General features: G+C 37.9%; 1 protein-coding gene across 1 annotated transcript in view; it reads left to right on the forward strand.

Moving 5' to 3' along the window:
* Positions 1-20,792, forward strand: part of LOC108534574 (ligand-dependent corepressor) — a 133,742-nt gene that overhangs the window by 77,992 nt on the left and 34,958 nt on the right. Inside the window, 2 exon segments of the mRNA XM_017880036.1 lie at positions 7,212-7,277; positions 7,610-7,689. Coding sequence (XP_017735525.1) covers positions 7,212-7,277; positions 7,610-7,689 — 146 coding nt within the window.

Here is a 20,792-nt window from a genome sequence, read left to right on the forward strand (position 1 = left end):
CCCCCCCCCCCCCCCCCCCCGTGAATGGCTGTTCTACTTTCAAAATCAGAGAATATCTATAAATGTCTTTTATCAATATTCATAAGCAACACATTGTCTACATTTTTCCTCTAGAATTTTGTAAATACTGCTTCATAGTTTTTTTTTTTTGTTTTTTTTTTAACTTTCTTTTTTCTGTTTTAAGAGTTGGGGTCGGCCGGGCGCGGTGGCTCACGCCTGTAATCCCAGCACTTTGGGAGGCTGAGGCGGGCGGATCACGAGGTCAGGAGATTGAGACCATCCTGGTTAACACAGTGAAACCCCGTCTCCACTAAAAATACAGAAAATTAGCCGGGCGTGGTGGTGGGTGCCTTGTAGTCCCAGCTACTCGGGAGGCTGAGGCAGGAGAATGGCTTGAACCCAGGAGGCGGAGCTTGCAATGAGCCGAGATCGCACCACCTCACTCCAACCTGGGTAACAGAGCAAGACTCCGTCTCAAAAAAATATATAAAAAGTAAAAAAATAAATAAAAAGAGACATGGGGTCTCTCAGTGTTGCCCAGGTCAAACTCCTGGATTCAACCAATCCTTCCACTTAAGCTTCCCAAGTAACTGGGACTACAGGTGTGTGTGTCACCACATACCATACCCAGCTCTCCATAGATGTTTAGCATTTACATTTACCAGTGAAATGACTGGTAGTCTAGATCTCTTTCCTCTTATTTTAAGTAAAATTAAGTGAAATATTTTCCATATTTGGAGCTTGTAAAGAGTTATTGTTGAAATTCAGATATTTTACCAGGAGAGTCTACATGTATAGCTTCCCCTCTGACCCCCAGTTGCTGCCCCAGTATTTCATGGAGCCCATTAGATAAGACGACCCAAGTCAGTAATCAACATTAGGAAGTTTTTGTTTCCTTTTCCTTCTCTAAACTTTTTTTTTTAATTTAAATGTTTAAAATGTTCATTCTTTGCCTTTTCTTGTTCTAAAAATCTTGTTTTACAGATATCGCACGTCTGGCCACCTCATCTCTAATCTTTTTATCATGATGTATGTGTCTTTGACACTTTACTATGCCATATTAGGGCATTTCTTCTATCCTTCCTTCCATCCGTTCCTCTGTCCGTCCGTCAGTCTGCCTTCTTTCATTGGTCTCCCTTTGTTGCCCTGGCTGGAGTGCAGTGGCGCAATCTCGGCTCACTGCAGTTTCCATCTCCTGGACTCAAGTGATCTTCCCACGTCAGCCTCCCAGGTAGCTGGGACTACAGGTGTGTGCCACCACCCTGGGCTAATTTTTTGTACTTTTTGTAGAGACGAAGTTTTACCATGTTGTCCAGACTGATAGTAGAACATTTCTTAAGTTGATTTTCTTTTTTTTTTTTTTTTTTTTTTTTTTTTAGAGGCGGAGTCTCGCTCTGTCGCCCAGACTGGAATGCAGTGGCGCAATCTCTGCTCACTGCAAGCTCCGCCGCCCGGGTTCACGCCATTCTCCTGCCTCAGCCTCCCGAGTAGCTGGGACTACAGGCACCCGCCACCTTGCCCGGCTAGTTTTTTGTATTTTAGTAGAGATGGGGTTTCACCATGTTAGCCAGGATGGTCTCGATCTCCTGACCTCGTGATCCGCCCGTCTCAGCCTCCCAAAGTGCTGGGATTACAGGCTTGAGCCACCGCGCCCGGCCCTTAAGTTGATTTTCTAAATCGCTATTTTGTTGTGTATTTTTCTGCTTAATTCTGTTTGGTAATTTTAGTAGTTTTTCAAGCATTTGTTGTCTGCTCTTTTATTCAGAGCTCTTTGCTCTTTAAAAGAAAGAAAAAAAATGCTATTCTCCCTGGCCTCAATAAAATTAGTATGTATAATTTTTCTTCAAGTTCTACTGTTTTTGTCTTCATTAATTCTGTTTCAGTTTGGGCCCATTAGTTGTGATTAAAGTGCTCCTTCTCTTTGGTATATCTGGCCAGGTTTCGTCATCAGTTCTTGTGCTGGGTAATTCTGAGAGTGGTAAGTGAGCCAACAAATGGGGTTCATCATAGTGCATCATCTGGGAGAATGTGCTCAGGAGGAGAGGAAGAATTATTAATGCATGTAGTTCTCTAATAATGAAATGAATCACCAGGGGTAGTAAGGGGAAGAGAAGCCTGAATGGTCATTGTTCATTATCTATAGAAGTTCATCTGGTCTTTGATTTAATAACACACTGAGATAGTTGGAGTGTCAATTAAAAAGAATTGATTACCTTAATTACCTTGGATAGAATATAAAAGATTGTATAATCTAGTGCTCTAAAATTATTACAATTACTATTGTACCAACCCAATGCTTTCACTTTGTGACTGACTTGGTATGAAGCTCAGTGTGGTGGTGGCATCAAGTCACACATTCTGAGTTTTAAGTAAACAACTCCAGATAATATCATTTGCCTCTTTGTTTATTAGGACACTAATTGATTATTATTGCCAGCAAGCACCTTTGAACTGATACTTTGTAAAATATAATACAGTCATGTGTTGCTTAACAATGGGGATGCATTATGAGAAATACATCCTTAGGCAGTTTCATCATTTTTCAAACATCGTAAAGTATACCTGCACAAACCTAGGTAATACAGCCTACTACATACCTGTGCTATTTGGTATAGCCTGTTGCTGCTAGCCTACAAACCTGTACGGCATATTACTGTATTGAATACTGTAGAAAATACCACCATTGTCACACAATATCATTGTCACACAGTGGTAAGTATTTGTGTATCTAAACATAGAAAAGGTACAGTAAAAATTGTCTCACCTGGATAGGGCACTTACCATGAATGGAGAGTGCAGGACTGGAAGTTGCTCTGGGTGAGTCAGTGAGTAAGTGGTAAGTGAACACGAAGGCCTAGAACATTGCTGTACACTACTATTGACTTATAAATACTGTACACTTAGGCTACACTGAATTTATTTAGGAATAAAGTAATTGCAGTCCAACATTACAGTGGCTATAATCACCAAGCAGTAGGAATTTTTCAGCTCCATTATAATCTTATGGGTCTACCGTGGTATATGCAGTCCATCCTTGACTAAAACATCGTTATATGGCACATGACTGTACTTTATTGAAGACTGAGCAGCAAGCTCAGTACAAGCTTGAGTACAAGATCCAGGGGACCTTGATGTGGAAATTGCTAATTTTCTGGTATATTCCTACGTTTTCTTCAGCACCTCTCTGAAACTGCTAGTCTCTATACTGGTTATCTCAGAGGAGAGGTTCCCAAGACCCAGAAACCATTTTTTCATTCTATTAATTTTTTTCCAAAAGAACAGGCTGTATTGGTGACCTTAGTTAGCTTTGTATTTGATATATTCCTATTCTTTTACTTTTATAACCTGTTTTCCCCTTTTCGTTGGAAATGGATTGTGATTTAGATAGAAGGGGGAAATTTGTGGGAGATCTTAGTCTTCTATCTTTTGTTTTTGAGAGCTGTGTGATTAAATCAGAAGCTAATCAGATATGTGAAGCCTTCCTATAAGAGAAACATTGTTCCTGTAAGAGAAACATTGCTTCCTAGCCTTCCTGGAGCGTTAATTCTCCTTGAGGAGATAAGACATAAATGAATAAAAGAAAAATGAGAACATAGGGTTTTAATAGCCTGTGACAAATTTTATTTTACAAAATACTTGAAAAGACAGTGTCTTGTAAATGGCAGAAAGCAGAGAAGACATTAGGCAACTGACTTTTATTTAAAATCAAGCAACAATCTGAGAATTCTGAGGATGAGAAAACTGGAAACTAAAGATCAATGAGGGCAGGTAACATGTCAGCTCAACACTGCCTGTTGAACAGTCCCTGGCAGATGACAGACTCTCAGTTAGTATATGTTGGATAAATGAATATGTATTTGTTGAACAATTTGAAGATTATCTTGAAGGAGAGAGATACTATATTTGAGCAGAGGTGAGATGCAAAGGCTTGAGAAAATATTAGGAGGTAGGAATGATCACTGAATACAACAGAAGACCATCCTGACCAGAGCTGTGGGAATGAACAGGAAAGCTCTGGTAAGCCAGCTGACAGTAGGTAGGATCAAATTATAAGCAGTTTTGATTGCTGAATTAGGAAGTTGGAGTTTGTTCTTTAACCAGTGTGAACTTTGAAGAGGTGGTGGCATCATTGAAACTGTTTTAGGAATAGCCTGAAGACATGGTGCAGGTTGCAGTGAAGAAGAAACGAGATCAGCCTTGAGACTAGTTGTGATGTTGGATAGGACTTCTTTCAAAAGTAGTCAACTTCCATAAAAAAATTTTTTTTTCTTTATATGTGATGTGTAAAGGTAGTTTTTAAGCCCTAGTGATTGAACATAACGGCATGGCTGTCTTTTTCAGTATTTAGTTTTCCGTGGCATTTTGTTATTGAACTTTCTGGCTTTTCTGTGTTATCATGGTATACATTTTGAATATATTTGTTCTTCCCTTATTTGCCTTTTGTTAATGTCAAGCATAGCACATCAGACATTCCCTGTTGCTATGCAACTGCTAAATTCAATATTTAATATTAATAAAACTGAGTGACATTAACATCCAGTGAACAGAGGGTAGCAAAATATGACTTTACAGTATCTAATCAATAATATTTGTTAGGTTTAATGTATTGTTGCAGATATGAACAAAAGAGGAGTGACTTGTTTACAGTTGCTATTTTGAGCAAAAATAGTTGTGATTAAATCTTTGTGTTTATGACCAGATTTTTTGTTTGCTTTTATTCTTTCTTTGTCATTGCTTTTGATCTGTGACTCAAGTTTTGTTAGTATTATTGATCTTCTGCCCAATTTTCTTACATCAGATTCTGTTCTTTTTTAACATTTTTATCTCCCAAATCTTTTATTTGCATTTTTCTTTCCTGGCATTATTTCTTGCTATATTTACTTTTTTCCTTTTCAAGAATTTATGCTCAGCCCGCAAATTTGGAATTTGTTACAATGTTATATAAACCCAGGTGAAAGAATATTAGATTTGCTCTTCAGGATAAGACCTGCTTAATAATTTCCTTTAGCTATTTGCAGTGTGTGTTTGATGCTTGCAAGGTGTTGAAATACGTTATTATTTGTGAAATCAGATTTTCTTTTGGGAGGGCAGGTAGGAGGGCTTAAGAATTGGAGATAGACTGTGGGATTTATTTATTTTTTTAAGTCAGATCGTTCTGAAAATATCCAGTCTCTAGGGCCAAGATAGACAGTATCTAGCAGTTTCTTCTCTTCTCTTACCACTACCTACCCACTCCCACAACCCTGCCCCAACCCTTTTTCCTCCCTAGTGTGGAAGAGAGGGGACCATAGCAATTTAGTGGAATATATTTTAGTTTTAGTAGGTAAATAATAAACAGACATAGATACCTCCCATTTGTTTGAGTGGGTAGTTTGATTTTGTTAATGTCCTTGGAATAATTTTGATGGGAATTAAAGAGAGTTGGAAAACAATTACTCCCTAACAATAAATGAAAAATCTGGAATCTAGGATGTATCATATCGTATAGAAAAACCAGCTCTCTTATTACAGTATAAATAACACAAACTAGAGATTACTGAAAATTATGGCTTAATACTAAGGCAAAGAAATCCCTTACATTACCATCTTCTTATAGCCAGATACACAAAATACCATTTTCAGAGGCCATCATTTCTACCTCCTTACCTTCTAAATCCTTTTCTGTGGTTGTATTTGTGGCAAAGAATTGATACATGTGAGGGGGCCTTATGTATCCCGCAGGATGTAGTATTTTAATTTAAGTGGTACCTTATCTTTTAAGCATGGGAATGCTTTTTAACAATTAAAAAAATTGCCAAGCCCCTGGGCAACAGATTATGTTACAGAATACACAGTGCCCCTAGCTACTAGGAATTCAGTAACACTTTTTATATTTACTTTATTGTAGTAACAGTCCTATGCATTTGAAAAGTGGTATGTGTACTGAATGCACAAGACATTAATTTCTTCCCAAAGGCCACACTGAGAGTGCATATGGATTCATAAGACTCCTTGTTTGTAATAACCATTTGAGTTCCCAGTGAGGTCCATGGCACACATTTTGGGAACCACTGCTTTAATGTGTTATTTCTGGTATGTTGTATAAAGATACAGTCTGATTCCTGCTCTTGTTTTCCTCCTTACTCTCTTGACCCATAAAAAAATTGCAAGATGAATCCCAGCACTTTGGGAGGCCGAGGCAGGCGGATCATGGGGTCAGGAGATCGAGACCATCCTGGCTAACACGGTGAAACCCTGTCTCTACTAAAAATACAAAAAATTAGCCGGGCCGGGTGGCAGGCCCCTGTAGTCCCAACTACTCAAAAGGCTGAGGCAGGAGAATGGCGTGAACACAGGAGGTGCAGCTTGCAGTGAGCTGAGATCACATCACTGTACTCCAGCCTGGGCAACAGAGCGAGACTCCGTCTCAAAAAAAAAAAAAAAAAAAAAAAATTGCAAGATGGCGAAGATATTTTTAAATTGTTTATCATTCAGTAGATCATCAGTATTTGAGATAATAAGCCAGAAAAAAAGTTTTTGATTTGTTTCATTTTCTACTTCTTTCACACTGGTAGAAGGACATAATAATTTAAACATTTGTATACAAGTATGTTTGATTTTTTTCTCTTTTTTTTTGTATGTATAATCAGTGGGGGTTTACATTTATAAAGGAACCAGCACATAGTTATTGTGGCAACGTTAAATAGTTACAAAAGTCTTTTAAGTCTTGTACCTTCTTTACAAAAGTCTTGTACCTTATGTTTGTGTGATGTAGTTTTTCTCAGTAAAGATTTCATAAACTGTTAACTCAAAATCTGTTGTCTCAATTGGTATTTTGAAAAATGCTATTTAGATTATTTTAGAAAGTTGTGAAAATTTGAAGCAGTTTTGACTGATTCATTGAGAAAAGTACCTTTTAAAATGGAGCCTGAGAGTTTGTACAAAGAGGTGTTTGGGATTTTGTAAAATGATTAGAGAATCTGTAGATTTTCATTCCTTCATTGGTCTTGTTCTTGAATGTGCTCAGAATTTGTGTTGAATGTTAATCATGGACAGAAATGCAAATGCCTCTTTTAGATTTGTCATTGACACTCTTTTTCTAAGCATCCCTTTAATAGTAATCCAGGATCCTTAAGAACTGGAAGAAAACATCATCTTTTTTTTTATGCAAAGATTATTCAATACTAGAATGAATATTATTGTGGTAATGGATTTTGTTTTTATCCTTTCAGGGTTTGAAAGTATTCTTGAAGGGCTGTTTGGACCTGCATTATTAAAAGATCTCAGTTTATTTAAAGGTATTCAAAATATTTTTGGTATTTCAAATTCTTCCTGGTACCATACATGATACCTTGGTGATTTAAGCCTCAGTCTCCTTTTTATTCACGGTTTTATATGGATTAAAGTTATATTCATGTAAGCATCTTTTTGTGTTCAGTTGATATTGTTGATATATGTATGAATAATGTATTAACTGGTGAGCAGTTAAGACTTAAGAATTTTAAGAGTTAAAATTTTAAGACAAATATGGTCTAACTACTTAGATTTTGTTAAACGGTATTTTTTAAATTAATTGATTTATTTTCTGAAAATTCTCTTTTATGACTATTAATTTGTTACTATTTTGCAGACTGTGAACCTGAAAGCATTTCTGATTGGACTTTTGATGAAAACTGTTTATTCTGTTGTTTGAGAAGAGATAAAGTAAAGGTAACTAAGAAGCTTGTGAAACTTTTATTTAGTGTAATATTTTAAAGTTTTCATTTTTTAAAATATTGTATTACTTCATTGGAGGATTTGTAGGAAAAGGAAAGTATGGTTTTGTACTTACGAAAGAGTTTGATAGTAATCCTGGGTTTTGCAATTTAAATTATTTCCATCCTGTTGATTAGCCTGTTAAGAAACCTATATCCTACCATGCATTTGTTGTTGTTGTTGTGGGGTTTTTTGTTTGTTTGTTTTTTTGAGACGGAGTCTCGCTGTGATGCCCAGGCTGGAGTGAAATGGCACGATCTCGGCTCACTGCAGCAGCTGCCTCCTGGGTTGAAGTGATTCTCCTGCCTCAGCCTCCCGAGCAGTTGGGATTACAGGTGCCTGCCACTACACCGGCTAATTTTTGTATTTTTAGTAGAGATGGGGTTACACCATATTGGGCAGTCTGGTCTTGAACTCCTAAGCTCAAGTGATCTGCCTGCCTCAGCCTCCCAAAGTGCTGGGATTACAGGCCTGAGCCACTGCCCATGCCCCATGCATTATTTTATTTATATAGTTCACTAGGCAGAATAATTAATTAGGTCTCAAACTGTTGTGTTTATTTGAAAATGAAATGTGTGGCAATTCAATAATGGGAGTTATTTTTAGCACAAAAAGAATAGTAATGTAGATCTGGATCAAGCAGTTGCTAATTCATGTAGATTTGTGATATACTGTGGTTCTACTTTAAGACACTTCATAACATCTGCGCACGAATGCTGTTATTTTCAGTTATATAAACTGGCTGAACCTTTGTGTGTTTGTTGTTTTATTGCTTTGTTTTATACATAAACAGAATTTTGTTAGAAAACATTTCACTTGTTGGAAATATTTATTAATAGTGGTTTACTGTCTTTTACTTTTTTTTTCATGGTACATCGATTCTCTGTTTTAAAGCCTTGGGAGCACTTTCTTCTGCGCTATACACTCTTAACGTAAATCATTGACCAGATTTTATCAGTTTTTCCCTCATAATGAATTTCATTTTTTTTCATTTCCACAATCATTACTATAGTTCTCTCTTAGTTTTCTTCAGTCTCTTAAATAGTCCTACAAGGTTAAACTGCTCCCAACCCTCACCCCTTAAATGGTGTAGAAATGTTACCTTATACTTAGTCTTTGATGACTTTCTCATTGTCTTCTGGATTCATTAGCCTAACAGTGCCTCAGTACCCTCCACATTTTAATCCACTTTTCTTTCTAATGATGTCCCACTAGTCTTCTATACAGTTTTCTTTCAACTAAGCTATTTCTTTATAGCTAGAAATTCCCTTGCTTTTACTCTTAAGCACCATCCTTCCTCTGTTTCTATTGCTGTTTCAACCTTTCACACTGTTGTCAATATTATCTGTGCCAGTTACTTGTCAGTTAATATTCTGCCTTATTTTGTTCATCCTTTTTCATGTTTGAATCTTTTGTTCCTAACTACATTGTCAACTGCTAAAAACTGGGCAGACCATGCTCTATGCTTCCTTGGACCCCTGCATATAACCATTATATCACTATTTGTGTTGGCAAGTTGCTTTAAAATTTGAAAGCCATCATGTAGTCAACTTAAGTGCTTCATAATGTTCTTCTTTTATGGCTTCGTTTTCTTGTTTTCTACATGAAGAAGTTGTTGCTCTGACTATTTGGAATGGTCTATTTTTGTTGAATTGAGGAAGAAAGTGTTTTAAAATTTAATCTGTCTCCAAAAAGACTAGAAAAGAAAGCAACATTGTTTTGAGTTAAACTTCCAGTGAAATTGAAGTTCATAATTTTAAACTCTGTGTGTGTGTGTGTGTGTGTGTGTGTGTGTGTGTGTGTCTGGTGGCTCTTTATTGAACAAGCCATTTAATAGGAATTTTGAAGAATAAAAGAAGAAACAGTTACTAATTTTTTTTTTCAGGTTAGGATAAGGAAGAGAGCCATTCTATGCTTGGTAGTTGTATATAGTATATTCTTGTAATATGATTGTGAGTTTTCCCTTGCTGTATGAGGGTAAAATATTATATGAATTTTTTTTTTTAAGAGACAGGGTCTCACTGTGTTGCCCAGGCTGGATTAAGTGATCCTGCTTCTTCAACCTTCCAAGTAGCTGCGACTACAGGTACACGCCACCACACCCAGCTTGTGTGAATATTTTTAGAAGAAAATACAGATAGAGAAAGTCATGAAATGGTGAAGCACTTAAAATAACTGTTTACTGTTTGTAGTTCTACAGTTTTTAGTTGGTTTTCTAAATAGAAATAATTTTCCATTTGACAACTCAGCTGGTTCTGGGAAAGCTGTTTTTCTCCGTTAGATATTGTATCCTGTCTTTGGCGTTTATTTTTGGAGACAGTCATACATCTGTAATGGAAAATAGGAAAAGAGAAACCCTATATCATGTGAATTGTCAGATTTACAGTATTTCTTTAGTTGTGTTAGACTTAAAGTGTTTGTGTTGGAACTCTTTGCAGTCACTTGGAGCATCTTGTCTGAGAAGAACTAGAGTCTGGAAATTAAATTTTTTTTTTTTTTTTTTTTGGAGATTTATTATATCTGTTGGATTGAGGCTTGCATTTTAAGGCTGGCTTAACATTCTAAAATAGAAGGAGCTATCTGGAGAATATGGTAATAGCCAATAGGTGGCAGCATAGAGCATGGTATTGGAAGCTCGAGTTTGAGATTGGCATGGTGAGATAATCTAGGTAGTATTTGGAAAAGCACTTAGAAATATTGACCTGATATTTGGGAAACAGCAGTTATGCATACTTTTAGCTAGTTGGATTTTCAGTAAATGCTAAATCTGTAGAATGGATAAAGCAAATACATTATTTATATTTACCTTTAGAAATATGTTGGCGAAAAATCTGAAGTAGACTCTTTGGGAAGTAGAACAGGGATTCACCTAGAGATTAGGAAAACTTTTTGAACTATGCTTCAGGATCCTGTGGAAGTTAGAGAATGTAATTTGTAAAGAAAAGGCAGCTAACATGTTCTGAGCATCTACTATGTGCCAGTTATTTTTACCTGTTCCTTTTTTTTTTTTTTTAATGAGACAGGGTCTTGCTCTGTTGCCCAGGCTGGAGTGCAGTGGTGCGATCTTGGCTCACCGTAACCTCCGCCTTCTGGGTTCAAGCGATTCTCATGCCTTAGCCTCCCAAGTAGCTGGGACTACAAGCATGTGCCACCATGCCCAGCTAAGTTTTGTATTTTTGGTAGAGACAGGGTTTCACCATGTTGGCCAGGCTGGTCTTGAACCCCTGACCTCAAGTGATCCACTCGCCTCAGCCTCCCAAAGTGCTGGGATTACAGGCGTGAGCCACCACGCCCTCCCGCTCCTATTTAATCTTCAAAACAATCCTATAAAGTTGATTAAAGACACCCTAGTTTTCTAAATAAAGAAGTGGAAAGGGTCAGAGATGTTCAGTTATGGGCAAAATCACATAGCTGGGATTTGATGCATGTTTTTAGAATATATGCATTTTGTTAACAGTAGGAGCAGGAACATGGAAAGTGGAGAGCAAGAATTAAGTAGGTCTTGGAATTCAGTTGGAAAGAGGGAGGGAATCCTCAGTTGGAAATTTCTCAGTTGGAAAGAGGGAAAGTGTATTTGAAATGACCAATTATAGCTGTGTTAGGAATCTGTGAGTGAATTACTGCCTGCCTGCCTCGGTTACTTACTTACTTCTTTCCTTCCTCCCTTTTTCTGTTTTATGGGCATATAAAGTAGGCACTCTAAAGTATTTATTAAATGAGTGTCTAAGAAGTCAGGAGGCTTAATAAACTTGGAAAATTATAATAATAGCTGTTTTGAGTGTTTTTACATATATACACAATTCTCTGTGTACTGCTTATTCATGAGGCTTTTCTGTAACTTTTTTTTTTTTTTTTTTTTGAGATGGAGTCTCACTCTGTCATGCAGGCTGAAGTGCAGAGGCATGATCTTAGCTCGCTGCAGCCTCCACCTCCCTGGTTCAAGCAATTCCCCTACCTCAGCCTCCCGAGTAGCTGGGATTACAGGCGCATGCCACCACGTCTGGCTAATTTTTTTGTATTTTTAGTAGAGATGGGGTTTCACCATGTTGGTCAGGATGGTCTCGAACTGCTGACCTCAGGCAGTCCGCCTCAGCCTCCCAAAGTGCAGTTACAGGTGTGAGCCACTGCATCCGACCTTCTTTAACCTTTCTTTAAGCTTCAAATTTTTAAACTAATTTTAGCCTTATAAAACAGTTGTNTTTTTTGAGATGGAGTCTCACTCTGTCATGCAGGCTGAAGTGCAGAGGCATGATCTTAGCTCGCTGCAGCCTCCACCTCCCTGGTTCAAGCAATTCCCCTACCTCAGCCTCCCGAGTAGCTGGGATTACAGGCGCATGCCACCACGTCTGGCTAATTTTTTTGTATTTTAGTAGAGATGGGGTTTCACCATGTTGGTCAGGATGGTCTCGAACTGCTGACCTCAGGCAGTCCGCCTCAGCCTCCCAAAGTGCAGTTACAGGTGTGAGCCACTGCATCCGACCTTCTTTAACCTTTCTTTAAGCTTCAAATTTTTAAACTAATTTTAGCCTTATAAAACAGTTGTAAAAATTGTGAAAGGAATTCCCATATATTCTTTAACCAGATTCTCCCAATGTTAGCGTGTTACATAACCACAGTACAATTATAAATTCAGGAAATTAACAATGATACAATAGTGTAATCTGCAACCCTTTGCAAATTTGCCAGTTATCCCACCAGTATCCTTTATCTGGTCCAAGATCCAGTCCAGGATTATAGTCTGACTGATGCTGTACTGTTCTTCATGCATCATGTCAGAAAGCACATGGTGATACTTACTTTGATCACTTGGTTAAGGTGCTGTCTGCCTCTTTTCTCTAAGGTTTCTTTATTTTTTTTTTTTTTTCTTTTTTGTAGCTAATGGATACATTGTTGGGGAGGTACTTTGAGATATTGTAAATACCCTCTTTTAAATTATACTAGTTTTTTATCATCTAATTTTAGCATCCATTGATGAACATTGCCTGAAAAAAATATTACTGTGGTGTTTACCAAATGATTTTCTCTTTCCATTATTTCTTCTACATTTATGAGTTGGAATTCTACTGTAAGGAAGAGCTTCTCTTTCTCCCCGTTTATGTTGTTGTTTTAATATATGAGTACGAACTCATGGATTCTTATTTCAATCTGTGGATTTTAATTCATTATAGTCCTTGTTTACTTAGCAGTTCAGATTATCCTAGGCCATTTAGAGCCCTTTGAAGTTGCCTCTTGTGTCCTTTTTGACATCTTTGTTTTCTTTAAAGCACTTTTTTTTACTTTTTGGCATGAAAAGATGTTCCAGTCTTAACATACTTTCCCTGTCCCAGCCCTGGATTTCTCCAAAGAACTCTAGTTCCTTTTAATCAGAGAACTGTATAAGAATTCAAGGTGTGGGCACTAGGTGTACTCTTGGTACTAGAGTGTCATTGCTTTGAAACATGTATGTTTACTAAAATACACGTGTAACTATGTTATTTTGTATATCAATGAAAAACCATCTAATGAGATTTTTTGATTACAGATATGTTGATAGTATGAAGAGCTAATCCAGTAGTAGAGGGTGGGGGAGAGATGGGAAGGAAGAGAAATTAGTTTTAGTAGTTAATTCCTAAAAACAGACTGCTTCATTGATGAATCTGTTCTTGTGTATGGCTGGGATAGAGATAGCTGTTGTAAAGTACAGATAACATGGATGATTCACTAAGGATGATGGGAGTGTAGGATGTTATACCAAAATATAAAATTAGTTTATGCACTTAGGTTTAAGACTAAAGTAAGTTCAGTATTTGATTGGCATATTAGAAGAATGTTTTAAGAAGTTAGTACTTAAGGCTGGGTGGCTCATGCCTGTAATCTCAGCACTTTGGGAGGCCTCAGGCAGGCAGATCACTTGAGGCCAGGAGTTTGAGACCAGCCTGGCCAGCAAGGCAAAACCCCATCTCTACTGAAAATGCAAAAAAAATTAGCTGACTATGGTAGCCCATGCCTGTAATTCCAGCTACTTGGGAGGCATGAGAATCGTTTGAACCTAGGAGGTGGAGGTTGCAGTGAGCCGAGATCGTGCCTGGGCAACACAGAAAAACTCTGCAAAAAAAAAGAAGGTTGAACTTGATCTGTATTTTTGAAGAATATGTAAGTCTGGACGAGCAGAGATGAAAGGTCACATCCTAGTTGGAACAGGGCATTTATTTTTGGAAGTAACCGGTGATATATGGTTGAAGCCAGATAACCTTTCAGTGCCCAGCTAGCTCAAGAGTCATGTAACTAGATCTTTTTCATTGTATCATCATATTTTGCTGAATGTTTCTTAATTTCTTCCAATTTGTGAATATGCATTAAGTTTGATTATATCCCTTTAACATTTTAGTTTTTATTGCATTTTATTTTGTTTTGAGATGGAGTCCCGCTCTTGTTGCACAGGCTAGAGTGCAGTGGCGCCATCTTGGCTCACTGCAACCTCCACTTCCCAGATTCAAGTGATTCTCCTGCCTCAGCCCCTACAAGTAGCTGGGATTACAGGTGTCCGCCACCATGCCTGGCTAATTTTGTATTTTTAGTAGAGATGGGGGTTTCACCATGTTGGTCAGGCTGGTCTCAAACTCCTGACCTCAGGTGATCTGCCTGCCTCAGCCTCCCAAAGTGCTGGGATTACAGGCGTGAGCCACCACGCCTGGCCTTTATTGCTATTTTAATACATTGAATTTTTTTTTTCCCCAAGCCAAACTGTATCCAGCTTTATTAAAGATACTTTCGATAAACAATTGTAGTATTTCAGGCAGGACATGGGCAGACAGTCGTTAACAGTATAGAAGAACTTTCAAACTCCCTTCTTCAGTGGACTACCAAAAATCAGAAAGCCACTATAAAACCGAATGAAGTCTTCATCTGATTATCTGAATGGGGAAAGTTTAGAGTGAGGGTTGACATTTCACATTTAGCATGTTGTTTAACAGCTTTTCAAGAGCTGACCCAGACTTTAAGGAAGTGAAATGAAAATGGCAGTATTTATCTGAAAATCCACAATCTAGAAATGGAATCACTGCTCTTTTGGGGGTGCCATCACTGGAAAGTCCAGATTGCCTGACACACTGGTAACCGATTATTGGGGGTCAGGTCCCAACAGATGTCTGGATTTAAGGGAGTTAAGTCTATGCTGAAAGGTGGAAAGGAAGAAGAAGACTTAAAATGCGTTTGTTTTCCATGCCACAGGCTTTTGTGCCATGGTGCTTACGTGTATCAAAGTCAGGGAATCCCACCTCCTGGGAGCCAAGAGGAAGTCTCTCAAAATTAGAAGGGAAAGGTGTTTTCCCCGCAACAGTCTAGCTTCGGAGACATTCTATTAGTGACCTATGCCCCTTCCCCCAAAAGCAACAGTGAAGTATTCCGTGTGCTCACAGCGTAGCTTAAAAAAAAATGTAAGTAGATAAGTCGGGCACGGAGGCTCACGCCTGTAATCCCAGCACTTTGGGAGGCTGAGGCAGATGGATCACAAGGTCAAGAGATCAAGACCATCCTGGCCAACATGGTGAAACCCTGTCTCTACTAAAAATACGAGAAAATTAGCTGGGCGTGGTGGCATGTGCCTGTAGTCCCAGCTACTTGGGAGGCTGAGGCAGGAAAATCACTTGAACCCAGGAGGTGGAGGTTGCAGTGAGCCAAGATTGCGCCACTGCACTCCAGCTTAGGGAGAGAGCAAGATTCCATCTTCAAAAATAATAATAATATAAATAAAACGAAGCAAAACCAAATTCTGCATTTTTATGAAACTTGGTAAAAAATAGAATTTCAAACTACACAGTCACCAGAAGTACAGTTATCAAAAATGCACACACTTCACTCGGCATCTGCAGCACCTTCAGCTTTCTGTGCCTGGTCTGATTTGGCATTTCCCATTTTCTGCAGGGTTATTCCCCTCCTTGCCAGCATCAGCTTTTCCCTTTTTCCCTTTGTGTACCTTCTCTCCCTCCTTTGCAGGGCCCTTTGAGACTTGGGCTCTGGCTTTGAAGGAGCAGGGTTAGCAGACAACCTCGCAGATCTCTGTGGTTCGTCCTTCACCTTGGCATTATCTCCTCTAGCATCCCCTTCAGCCTTTCTCTAAGCATACTGGTGGTGACAGCGGTAGGATGTAGGTGCTGGCCACGAGATGCAGTGGTGCGTGGCCTTTGGTAGTCCAAGGGTTGTTCTCACGTCTTCTTCACATTGTTCCCATTGAAAGTTGATATTACGAGCAAGCAGATGATAAATCTAGTTGTTACTTTTATATTGTATTATTCAAACTGTATTTATGTTGAATATGTTACTTTGGGCATATTCATACCTGCTCGATGTGACTTGCCTGTCATCTTACACCAGAATACCACAAATCGATAAGTATTTACCTGTGATATAAAAGGCACTATGGAAGAAAAATTTCAATAAGTTTCTGTGTATTAGGAGTGAGAAAGAAACGTGAGATATTTAAAGAAGATATATATAATTTATTATCATTTTGAAATGGAGTCTTGCTCTGTCGCACAGGCGTACAGTGGCACGATCTTAGCTCACTACAACCCTCACCTCCTGGGTTCAAGCAATTCTCGTGCCTCAACCTCCTGAGTAGCTGGGACTACAGGCACATGCCACCCCACCCAGCTAATTTTTGTATTTTTAGTAGAGATGGGATTTCACCATGTTGGCCAGGCTGGTCTTTAACTCCTGACCTCAAGTGATCCACCTGCCTTGGCTTCCCAAAGTACTGGGATTACAGGCGTGAGCCACTGTGCCCAGCCTGTATATGAGATTTAAATAGAATGCAGAGTTAAATAGATATCACATATTAATACATGTTAATTAGGTGCTCAGTTAATTGTCCAAATCTAAATTGCTGGGTCTAACCTTGTTGTATTTCCAGATGTTTGGTATAGATTATTTAGAAGGATTAAAGAAAACTGCTTGATATGAATCAGTGCTCAGTAAGAGATTCCGTGAAATATCAAAGAGTTTATTTTTTCTCCTCCAATTTGTAGAGTTGTTTGCAAAACAGGCAAAGAGAAATCATTGTTGACTGCTCTGTTCAGTTTTATGTGGTCAGAGTCAATGAATAGAGTAATCATTTGGCAAGATTATTAAATGTCTGGTTCTGTGTTTGGCCAGAGAGGATAACAAGTAAAAGACCTGGTCCCCCCTTGCTTGTGGAGTATTGGGGAAACTGGGTGGCAAAAGCAATTAGACTTGTAATCTATAAGGAGATTTAAATCATCTACCCTGTGCACCCAGAACCAGAGTTATCATATAGGCAGGGAACATTAAAAGTAAAATCCCATGCTCATTCCCATATTTAGTATTTTAGAGACAGTGGCTAATGTAAGAAAATATAAGTACTGTAGCAGTTTGAGAGGTGCAGTAGATGACACTGGAGTTGCTTAATCTAGAAGATAGAACTCAAACTGAACCTTAAAAGGATCTGTGTGTGTTTTAGAGTGTTGGTTTGGTAATTGTTTTTAGAATGTAGTATAGAAGGATTTACAGCGAGAAAATTATGGGAGGGTCTTACAATAATTCAGAAAATGAAACTGTTCTAGAGTCATGGCTGTGAAGATGTGTAAGGAAGAGATGTGCGTAGAGAATCTGGAATAAAGAATTGTCGAAGCTTAGTGATTACGTAAATAGATAAATGAGGGAGAGGAAAATGATACTGACATTAGGCTTCCACCGCAGATGGCTTGGCATGATGAATTAAAAGTCAGTTAGAAGTCAAGAAGAGAGAAGGGGAAGTTTTGGTTTTGGTGCAGTGGCCAGTTTTACGAGGAGAGAATGGAGATAGCTCAAGGCATTTTGAGGTGAGAGTGAAGATTTAATTGGAAGTGTCCAGTAGATAGGATTGTGAGAAATGAGTTGAAATAAAAGGTCTGGGGTGAAGATATATTGGAGAGGGTTTCTGAAAACATATGATTGGATTATTTGAGCAAATGAAGTTTTTGAGGAGTAAAGCACAAAATACTGAGTTTTATAGAAGACATTCATTTTAGGAAGTAAGGATCAGATTAAAAATAAGACAGAGTCATAAAATAAATGAGTTACCCATTTTGCATCACTTATCTTCCGGGCCCCATACTCTATAATGACTGGGGGGATGGATTGTCATATTCGTCACACTAACGTGGACTCCTGTACCATTTCCCAGAATGGACCTCAGATGGGTTGAGCAAGTACCCTCAAAACATACTACAGTGGGCTTTGAGAGAATAGGTTCTCAAGAATTCTGGTTGTGAGGGACAGACTATAAGTCTGACAGCATTGATAAATATGTGGGTGTTGGTGGGAGTTAAGAAATGAATATACACTACTAGCTTGAAAAGTTGTCAGTGAAAGGAATGATGAAGACAGCACCATAGAAGAATAGGCAAAGGATTAAAGATTTTGGGAGCTAAAGGGGGGAAGCTTAAGTACTATACTCAGAAGAAGCTGAGAGGAAGAAATTAAAACTTAAAAGGAGGGAACAGTTGGAAAAGGCAAAATTGTAAGAGATATTAGTTACTGAACATTGGTAGGAGATTCCTACTGGAATTAGAATACAGTCAGTGTAACTTCAGGAGTTACAGTTGGCAGGAATTAAATGAGGCATGAATGCCTGAATATAGGAACCGTGGCCAGCTGACTTTGCACTCACAGTGACTGGTGAGAAACTCTCAGATATGAAATCAGTGTTTAACACAATAGTAAGGTGGTATAGGCCGTAGTAACTGTACTCCTCTCATCTGCAGCGCTGTTCAAAGTTTTCTAGTTACACCAGCAACATAAAAAGTAAAGGTTCAAGAAAAATAATAAGATTTCCTTATCTAGCAGTATGTTTTTAAGTATAAAATACTTCTAAAGTCTAGATATTAAACAAAATCTTATTTTTGTATTTTACGTTTTGTCAGTGTAAAGACCATGAGGCAATTGGAATGTATACACATTGAGGTATCTTTCGACTCTAAAATTCTGTGATTCTCTGAAAATCTGTTTTCAATAGCTTGCTTAAGGAATTTCTTAGATTGCTTAAGGAGATTCTTAGAATTAATCAGTGATGTGAGTAAGTTTAGAATATGCCTACTTATATAAAAATTTGGGTTAGAGTTACATAGAGCCTCAGTGTTTCATTTGAATGTCTTAATAGAGTCAGTATTTTCTTTCTTTCTGCCCATGAGTGTAGGTCTCACTTTTTTCTCTCCTTTCTTATGAACTGGTATTTGCACATTAGACTTTCTTTGTTCTTTCCCCTCGATTATGAGAGCTTGTATTTGTTCTGCTTCTCTTCCCCCGCTCCCCTTTTATTAGGTCTCCATCTTTTTTGAAGTTATTTACATTTTCTTCATGGATTGTACCTTTTTATTTTTTTAAATTACAGTAAAATATACATGACAACATTTACTATCTTAACAATATTTAGGTGTACAAGATCAGTAGTTAAGTACTTGCATTGTTGTGCAACCAGTCTCCAGAACTCTCTTCATATTGTAAAATTGAAACTCTTTGTCCATTAAACAGTAACTCCCATTTCCTCCTCTCTTTAGCCCCTGGCAACAACTATTCTGCTTTTTGTCTCAATGAGTTTGCTTATTCAAGATATATGAGTAGAATCATATAGTATTTGTCATTTTGTGACTGGCTTGTTTTGCCTAATGTCCTTATGTTTTTCTATATTGTTTTATGTGTCAAAATTCCTTCCTTTTTAAAGCAGAACAATATTCCACTTATGTATATATCACGTTTTGTTCATCCATCCATCAGTGGACCCTTGGGTTGCTTTCACCTCTTAGCTGTTATTAATATTATGAACTTAATCATAAAGAAACATCAGAAAAACCTAAATTAAGAGAAATTCTGTAAAATAAGTGTTCTACCCTATTTTAAAATGTCATTGTCGTTAAAAATAAATAAAAGGGCTGGGCCCAGTGGCTCATGCCTGTAATCCCAGCACTTTGGGAGGCCGAGACAGGTGGATCACCTGAGGTCAGGAGTTCAACACCTGAGGTCAGCCTGGCCAACATGGTGAAACCCCGTCTCTACTAAAAATACAAAATTTAGCCGAGCGTGGTGGCACACACCTGTAGTCCCAACTACTCAGGAGGCTAAGGCAGGAGAACTGCTTGAACCTGGGATGCGGAGGTTGCAGTGAGCCGGGACTGCGCCACTGTACTCCAGCCTGGGCAACAACAGTGAAACTCCATCTCAAAAAAAAATAATAATAAATAAAAATGAAATAAATAAATAAATCGTTGAGGAACCATTCTAGACTAAAGGAGACTAAAGAGTAGTGGAAACCAAATTTAATGAGTGATGCTAAATTGGATTTTAAACTAAGAAGGGAGAATATAAAGGTCACTGGGGTAATTGGTAAAATTTGAGTAAGATTCATGTATTAGATAATATTGTATCGGGGTTAACTTTCCTGATTTGGAAACTATATAGTGTGGTTCAGTAAGCAGATACCCTTGTTCTTAGGAAAAAGGGAAATACACACTGAAATATTTAAGAGTAAAGAGGTCTGAGGGGTATGATGGCAACAACTTATTTTCATATGGCTCAAGAAAATGCTGTGTTGTACACAGTAATTATGAAAAAAATGACTAAATAAGGCAAATATGGCAAAATAACAATTTGTGAATCTAGGTGAAGGGTATATAGCTATTTTGGTAGTATTCCTGCAACTTTTCTGTAAGTGTGAAATTACTTCAAAATCAAATAAAATAAAGTAGTCTGTTAAGTGTGCAATAGCATTTTACATAAAGAAACAATGTGTGTAACTTAAGAAATGCTTTATTGTTGAAAAATACTAACAATTATGTGAGCCTTTGGTGAATTGGAATCTTTTTGCTTGTGAAAGGTCTTGTCTTGATGTTGACTGCTGCCAACTGATCAAGTTGTTGGTTGCTGAAAGTTGGGGTGGCTTGTGGCAATTTCTTAAAAGAAGACAACGATGAAGTTTGCTGCATGGATTAACTTCTTTTCAGGAAAGATTTCTGTGTAGCATGTGAGGCTGTTTGCATTTTACCTGCAGTATAACTTCATTCAAAATTGGAGCCAGTTCTCTCAAA

The sequence above is a fragment of the Rhinopithecus bieti genome, unplaced genomic scaffold (genome assembly GCF_001698545.2).
Source record: "Rhinopithecus bieti isolate Rb0 unplaced genomic scaffold, ASM169854v2 scaffold_425, whole genome shotgun sequence".
Taxonomy (NCBI): Eukaryota; Metazoa; Chordata; class Mammalia; order Primates; family Cercopithecidae; genus Rhinopithecus; species Rhinopithecus bieti.